The sequence below is a fragment of the Pteropus alecto genome, unplaced genomic scaffold (assembly GCF_000325575.1).
Source record: "Pteropus alecto unplaced genomic scaffold, ASM32557v1 scaffold161, whole genome shotgun sequence".
NCBI classification, from domain to species: Eukaryota; Metazoa; Chordata; class Mammalia; order Chiroptera; family Pteropodidae; genus Pteropus; species Pteropus alecto.
Genome location: NW_006432943.1, coordinates 9,001,788 through 9,010,358, shown reverse-complemented (window position 1 = coordinate 9,010,358; position 8,571 = coordinate 9,001,788). Strand labels below are relative to the sequence as shown.

Sequence of the window (8,571 nt, the reverse complement as noted above, 5' to 3'; positions counted from 1 at the left end):
AAAAAAAATCAGCAAATAACAGTAATGGTAAATGAATTATTTTTACTCTGGTTCACTGAAAAGGGGACAAAATGTTAAAAGTCCACAGTACTGCAGGTGAACAATCACCATGTAAACTTCTCCAAGTGATGTTTTAATGTTTTATTCATGGTATGTAAAGACTGAAGCTGAATGGCTCTTTGATCTGATTTTCTATTACACTTAACATTTGCCATAACTTTTGGTGCCACAAGTTTTCATGAGTGGTAGGGCAATATCCTGGATTGGAAATTTTATATATATATAAAATGGGAAGGAGAAAGAAAAGAGTTAAGGAAAAACTGCTATAAAACAAAATAAAACACTGACAATAAACCACTTATTTAAAAATAATTTGAATAAAGGCTTCAAAACTCAAAATTAATTTTCTGGTAAGAACTTCAAGTACTACACATCAGAAAGTGTAAAAAGTGTATTAAACAGAAAAAAGAAAAATCCTTAAGTTCCCTCCCCCGCCCCAAATGGAAACTATGAGATATCTATGTCCCCAAAATATATGCAATAGTGCAAGACTTTTCCACAAACATGGAAGACCTCATTCAAGGGAGAAAAAAAAGGGACAAATTTAATTTTACTTATATTGCCCAGTACATGAAAAACAAAATATGTGCATCATTTGCTAGTTTACTAACTAGATAGCAAACAGTTTCAAAATTCAAAACTAGCTTGCTACTATGTCAAGTGCATTTTTTGTTTTTTGCCAAGATAGAATGGAGAAGTCTTCCATGCTAACAAGCAGCTTTAAGTGGTCACTCTTATTTTCCCCACTCCTAGCCTGAAACATCGGAGACTCGTATCTGGTATGTACCGAATGTTTCAAGCATAAAATTGAAAATCCTTTGCCATACTTGCAGTTTACTGGAACTTGCTATAAAGACACACAATAATCCAGCAGCTACAAACTTTGCTCACAGAATTGTTTAGAGATTTATGTAAAAATAAAAGATGTCGTCCCAGACTTAAATTCAGAGCCACTTGGGTGCTGACATCAGTTCAAGAATTGTGCAAAATGAATGACAGTTCCCTGCCCCCCAAATAGAAAATGCAAACACTTAAGAGCTGCTGTTCTTTTTTCTCTGAAAATTGCAGTATCCTCACCTTAGGTTTACTTGCCATTTGTGGACTCTGACTGCTTTTAAAATGTCACTAAAAAATGTACATCAAGTTGACTGACTTTTCCAAGCATCTCAAGTGATACGTTTCAATGTTCACATTCACACTGAGACAAGTCAACATAAGACTTACTCAAATAACCGTCTTCCTCCTTCCCTCTCCCTCCTAAACAGAGAACACACGTCGTTAACTGAAGAACAAAGTAAATAATATGCTAGTCAATTTTACTGATTTTAAAGATACTGCAATTTTATACACTTCAATGATTTTTCAACATTTTGCAGCTGTTTGGCTTTGCAGCACAGCAATTCATACACTATACTGTACAAAATTACCAGCAAGACTGGAATGATGTATTAATAGAAGGCACCATCATGCTTATTACATTACCAGAGAACAAAAATACAGTAAAGACAATTTTCACTGTACATAGCTTAAAGAAAGGAAAAAGGGGAGGAGGAGTGTGTTGAGCAGCCAGCCATCCCTGTACTGAAGAGGGGCAGGTAGAAAAATCTTAGATATGGAGCTACTAAATCTGGTCTAATATTCAAGACCGTAGCATTTGAAGTTCCGATTTGTTATTTAGTTCATAACTAAATGATTTATTGTAGTTAAGGTTTATGTGTACACACGCTGGTCACAGCAAGCAGATAAAATGCCCTCATCATTTCACAAACTATTCCCTACTGGAAAAAAAGATGAAAAATTTTTTTCCCCTGTTGCCTTCTGTTGCAAATGTCAATGTGAATGAGTTCATAGTACCCATTAGTGCATTCTGATGAGTGCACAACAAGTTTCTGTTGGTTTGTATATTTTTGGGGGGAGCCAAGAAAAAAGGCAAGATTCTCCAATTGCACAAATTGCACTATTTGTGTTTCCAACATTAACAGGCAGAAACAGTAACACTTAAACAAAATGTGCAGCAGGATTTTTTTTTTTTTTTGACTCAAAGGACCTGAATTCAGTTGGGCATGTCCTTTTAAAAAGTTCATTTTGTTGTAGATAGTTTAAGATACGGTCATTTCACAGTCCTTAATTCTCCAAGTCTAGATTTATAAATTAACAATATGAATCTTGTTGTGAAACGGGGGAAATAATGTCCACCTCAATTTAACTCATAACCAAAAGATGCTTTTCACATCAAAGAAATGATAAAAAAGGCTGTGTCACATTCCAAAGCCAAAAAAAATTAACAAGAATGCAAACACGATGAATAATGTACCACTGCCAAGACTGCCAACAGTGGGGCTTCAGCGACGCTGTCCTGTGAAGCGGCCTTCCATCTGCCCGGTTCCTCTTCCAGAGCCAAGTTTCTGTGCCATGCCACCTCTTGGAGGAGGTCCTCTTCCATCCCGGTCACGCATCATTCCACCACCCACTATTCCACGTGGACCACCAGGACCTCGATCATTGCGCCTAATATCCCTGCGATCATCACCACCACCTCTGGTTTCTCGCTCCCTTGCAGCTCTTGTTTTTTTCTCTTCCACATTTAAACGCACTTCCCCTCGAAACATAATTGGCTTTAAAAGGGAAGAAAAAGATTTACATGGGCAGGTTAGACAGCAATAGTAATGCATTGCCTTGAATACTTAAGAAAATCCTAAGAAACAAATTTAAAATGATCCACACCCAGACTTTAAAACTACGAACAAATCATTCTTTGCATAAATACCATTTCGTAGTGAACTATTTTTAGCTTTACCATTAAAAAAGATCCTATATGGTTTAAAAATGCACCAAATTAATATTATATATAACAAGAATAATAAAGGCTTGAATTATGCCCTTTAAGTCACTTACTTTTGCAATTAAGATTCTCTGAACTGGTTCAGAGTCATCAAAAACCACAAAACCAAAATTTGGAAGCTTTCCCCCAACACCCTTGGTATTGATGCGAAGTTCCACAACGTTTCCAAAACCTGTAAAAATATACATTACACCAAGGGTTAAATATTTTAACTGAATACTCTGTGGCCTTAATTGCTCAGGATGAATAACCTTAATTTCTTCACTTCATTTCAAAATTAAAGTTACAAATGGCTACATCCAATGACAACGAAGATACATTCACCCATATTAAAGTTGTTTACCCCAAAAGCCAACAACTAGTCGGACTGCTTGTTTTGTTAGCCTTCAGCATCTTTATTTCAGACCTTTCAAAAAAAAAGTTACCTGCATAGTTTTAGAAAATCAATGACATTTTCTATTTCTGACTTGTATTTGCCAAATGAATACCATCTCCAAACTTAAGACTGATTCATCCAGCTCTTTCTTCTAACCTCTAGAGAAGTAGGCCAGTCAATACTAAGTATAGTCACTGGGAAACACCTGATACAGCCTTTCTACTCTCTTCTGGTAAGTGACTGGTACCTGGAGATATACAAAGTATATATAGAGATAAAAGGTTTTAAAAATTCTAATTACATTATGAAAAAAGCTCTATTATCTTGCTTAATTTTACAATAAAGCAAAAAAAAAAAAAAAAAGCCACTTACTCATGAAGAACTCCTTCAGTTCATTTTCATCAATATCATGTGGCAAGTTACCAACAAAAAGTTGATGACTGTCTGGATAACGAATTATTCTACGGTTGTCAGATTCATTCTGTTCGATATCTCCTCTGCCTGAGAAAAGGAACAGAGCAGATACTGAAGATTACAATGTCACATAAAAACTAGTTCAAAGCAATGAATGTAAAAATCTTTTAATAACAATACTCCTGTTTTAGTTTAATAAGATTTCTCCTTGAACAGTGGTAGAAGTGCCTATTATTAGTAGGTTAGTTAGAAAACAACATGACACTAAAGTGTAAAGTGAGAGTATTGACTAGATTGCTAAAGCCCCTTCTAGATCTACTTATCTGAAAGTCAAACGTTAGTAGTACAAGTATTCCTCCTTAACCAAACTTTTGCCATCACCCAGGAGCCAAATACATTTCAGATAGTGAGGTATATTTGTACTAAATATTTGTTTAGTATTTTGAAATTCAAAAATTAATCTTTGGTTGTAATGAAATTACAGCCAAATCAGTAAATTTAACAGTAATAATACCTCATTATGTAGACTTTTATATATATGTTAGGGTGTTCATATATACACACACATATATATAAATCTTATTTGATCCTCCCCAGAACACAAGGAACACAGGTATATAATGAAAGCACTGCACAAGAAAAATTTGTGTAATAATAGCTCATAATTTAAGGGTCTCACGTGAGATGAGAAACTCAGTGGCAAAGCTAGGACAAACCCTAGCTCCTCCCATGACTTCTTGTTTAGTAAACACTTATTTTACTTTTGTGGGGAAAATGACATATTCTAAATTTGATGTATACTATCTCCCACCTCCTCCCAAAAGCAATCTAAACATACTTATAGAATTCAAATAAAAGTGCTACATATATTAGCTAACAATGGAAACAAGTCAAAAATCATGGCAACTTACTTAAAACCTAAGACAATCAAAATAAGAAGAATCAGGGTGTGCTTATTGTTTATCTGTGAAGAGATAAGAGTGCTAAGTAAGAGAGTAGGTTATTGGCAGCTCGGTTTTGATTTCTTAGAACCAGTGACAATAACCAAATAATACTCGTTTCAAAATTATTTTATACCTTCAAAATACAAGTATGTATGGCATGTCAGCTAATCCTCCCTTAAAAGTTAAGCTGTTTTGCCCCAGACTGTATTTTAGCAGGTTACTTAAACCTTCAAGAATTTTGAAAATAAAAGAATTTGTGTATAAGACACATTATAGTTTTTTTTTAAAGTTCAGTCTTTTTCAACTTTTCAAGCACTAAATGCAATGCTAAATTCTAAAGGCTAGCAAAGAAAGGACTGACTCACCTGGTCTTGGTCCTCTAGGAGGGAAACCAGGTCGTTCTCTAGGTCGTTGTTCACGAACACGAGGTGGCTGAGACTGAACTTCTGGTTTAGCTTCAACTCTCGGCTAAAATATAAGGGAAAAACACATTATAAAGAAACACATTCCACAGAAGAAAAACCAACTAAAGCAACTACCAAAAGTCAGTAATAAGCATAATAGTAATTTTAAGTTTAGAATGTTTTTAACATAGTGTCCTATGTACATGAAAAATAAATTTTTATAAAAATATTCTGTACCAATCTAGGACTGTAGGGTAGGTTTTGGTTTTTCCCACTCAAGACCATGTAAGTTACAATAAGCTGGTTTTTACAACTGCATTTTAAAAATAAAGCTACAACCACATTGAGACAGCATAAAAGGTATTGGCATTGCTATAAAAAAAAAAAAAAAGAAATCACAAAAAATGCAAGATGAGCCACTCCATGTAAATACATATACGAAAGAAAAAGAGCCATATTTATCTTAGAAAGACAAGAATATATGACACATACTTTCTAATTATCTAGTTAGCTGCCTTTCAAATATGTAAGTGTTCAGAGCAATATCCTCTAATAAATAAATCTTGAAAATTAGTATTTTGATAGTTCGAAATATGCAACTTGGCTTACTCTAACATCTAAAAATACTACTTTTAAGTCAAAATGCACACAAGAAAACAAGATGGAAATGTATATATAGTATCTCAAATCGTCACAGAAGTCCTTTAAACCTTCTGTTGTTCTTCCTTAGGAAAGGTGTGCATTTATTTAAGGACTGACCCCAACAATTTTCCTTAACTGCTTCTTGGAAGGTGACAGGGGGAGTAATTGGACATTTAAGATGCATTCCAAAAGTTTCTGTTAACTGCTGAATTAAACACATATAATTAAAGTAACGATTTTTAAAACAAAATAACCTCTGCATCTATTACCTTTTCCTTAAAACAATGGCATTTTCTGTATTCCCAACATCTTCAGGTTGTCTACTGCCCATATTTATTTGTGGTCCAAGGAAGAAACAAAACATATACACCTTCAAAGGATGCGGAAAACACTTGGCAGAATATGAAGAACATGTCCTCAAGTCAGAAAGCTAGCAATTTCAGCGCTGTCTTTATGGCTGATCATCTCTGAGAACCTCAGTCCAGGCAGTGGCTCAAACTCTTTCATCATTTACAGTAATTGAGATGTAATTTGCAAGGACAAATTTTGATACAAAGTGTTATGCTTCCTTCAAAAATAACAATTTATTGTAAATGACTTTACCCACTGTAACCACTTAACTCCTACACTAGCAGTTTTTAACAGATTTGCCTTTCTCTTCCCAAATTCTTTTTCCATACAGATTTCCCATTTTCTTCAACAAGATGGAATTGCTTTCCACAATTTTGCTAGTTAAAAAAAAATTTTAATTTTAACTCTTCAGTTTTTTTTCAGTTATTTATATGTATTTATTCTTATAAAGACCGTATCTTAACTCATTTCTACACCACCCAAAAAAAACCAAAAAAGTGTTGTTAGATATAGATATTTAGGAACTATTGATTCATTTAAAATTAAATTACTTTCACAGTTCTCTAATCCAAAATATGTAGAAGAATACTGAATGCCTGACAAAGGAACCTGAGTTACAATCCTGAGACTGTTGCTATCTATATTTGGAAATTAACACTATAAGTTAATTTGACCCATAATGTGATACCTTAAAAAGACAATTATTTAGAAATTTCAACTAACGGGGCTTAAAAGCACAACTTGAATATGAATGTAAACAGAATTAAAGAACAGATGTACTCTAATGAGTTTTGATGAAGCTATTGTGTTTAGGAAATTAATAATAAAAATAGCAAATGTGCTTTTTAATTTAAAATCTCAGAAAAACCTCAGAATCATTCAATCTAAATATTATTAAAGAACTTGAGGCACCTTGATTGATTCAATTTCTTTTCAAAACAAATTACCAAAACAAAAATAACTACAACTAACAAAACAGAAAATTCATTATCCTTTAAGGATTTAAAAGTAAAACCATAAATTTAAATAATTTTCAACATCTTACAAATAATTCATACATTAATTTAGCAACCTTTTAGTATACATCTGATGCTAATGCAAGAAAAATACGAAACTAACAAAAATCTAACAAAATCCTTTCAATAACTGATTAAAATATGTCACCTAAGCCACATGTGCACTTATAATTCTTCAGGCTCAATTTCATGATTAAAACTATTTACTTCAACAAAATAAAATGGCTAATAGACCACATACTATTTCAGGGCCTTAGAATTACCTCCATGTAACCAGAAAGTGTGCTCACATTACAAATCCCACAAGTGAAAATCAAACAGAATATGAAATAAAAATGGAATCAAATTAAGTCAGTAACAAGCAAAACCACAATAAACAAGTCCTTCAATTAAACATAAGATACTTGAAAGAACTAATCAATTTCTATACCTCATCTTTTTACCAAGAAATTAACTTATGTAATTCTAAATTAATGCCTACCAATACCCAAGAATTAGATTTAAATCTTATTTTATTAATAATCTATGCTAAAAGTGTTAAGGAAATAAATACTACATTAAAGTAACAAAATAAAATTGAAGGGTATATTAAATCAAGTGGAAAAATCATAAATTCATTCTAAATACAGCCTAAAGAGATCAGAAATTTCTCTTAAAATTTAAATTATAAACATTTAAAAATCTTGTTTTAATAATGGTGTGGGCTGGGAAATACAATCTAGTCTCCTATAATTCAAACACTAACTTCAAAAATGAATAAAAAATTCTTTTCTTAGGCAAGAAGCTAGGCTCTAATGTAATTTAGACATGCCTTAAATATAGTACTCTTCTTCTCTAATGTAAACAGAGATATACTGCCTTCCAAAGGGCTAAAGAAACCTATAGGTTTGCATGAGCCTGGTGTCCATGCTGTCCAATTGCATGAATTCAAAGCCTAGCCCTACTATTTATATACCTGTCTGACGTTAGGTGAAGTACTTTAGGCCTCAATTTACTTATCCGTGAAACAGGAACAATAATAGTAACCACCCTCAGAGTGGTCATGAGGATTAGATGAGGATAAGTATAAAGTACTTTGACAATGCCTGGTTATAACAAGCATAAGCTATTTTAACTAGTAGTTAAGTTTAAAACAAATGTAGCCAACTCTCTGAAATGGTATTTTTACATTCCAAATGCAAATCTGATAAATCAATCCAGAAGTTATTTATCAGGTCTCGAGATGAGCTCAAAAGCACAATCAATACTTAGTAAACTAATTTTCTTTATTAAGATAGAATCCTGGTTTGTGATCTGAGGTAATTACTCAACATTTTCTGAATATCTAACTGAAAACAACAGGTATCATGAGCCATGTATTCTATTATGTACCTGATTATGTGTACCAACATCAGAAAGACTGTCTACTAGCTACTCAAAGTTTCACTGTTTAGAGCATATTAACGTATATACAAACAATTGTATATGCACTAACCATTTTAAATGTAAATTTTCTAGCAGAATGAAGTTTAACTCAAAGTGT

General features: G+C 33.0%; 1 protein-coding gene across 4 annotated transcripts in view; it reads right to left on the bottom strand.

Moving 5' to 3' along the window:
* The window catches only part of G3BP2 (G3BP stress granule assembly factor 2), a 68,042-nt gene that overhangs the window by 239 nt on the left and 59,232 nt on the right, over positions 1-8,571 (bottom strand). For 2 of the 4 annotated variants that reach the window (XM_006907646.3, XM_006907645.3), the window contains 4 exons: positions 5,002-5,104; positions 3,651-3,779; positions 2,956-3,074; positions 1-2,675 (listed from right to left, as the gene is read on the bottom strand). The exon at positions 1-2,675 is cut by the window's left edge and continues 239 nt beyond it. In XM_006907646.3, coding sequence (XP_006907708.1) covers positions 2,403-2,675; positions 2,956-3,074; positions 3,651-3,779; positions 5,002-5,104 — 624 coding nt within the window. In that variant the 3' untranslated portion in view covers positions 1-2,402. The remainder of the gene's footprint in view (positions 2,676-2,955; positions 3,075-3,650; positions 3,780-5,001; positions 5,105-8,571) is intronic. The other 2 variants (XM_015586090.2, XM_015586091.2) reach the window with 1 other exon arrangement.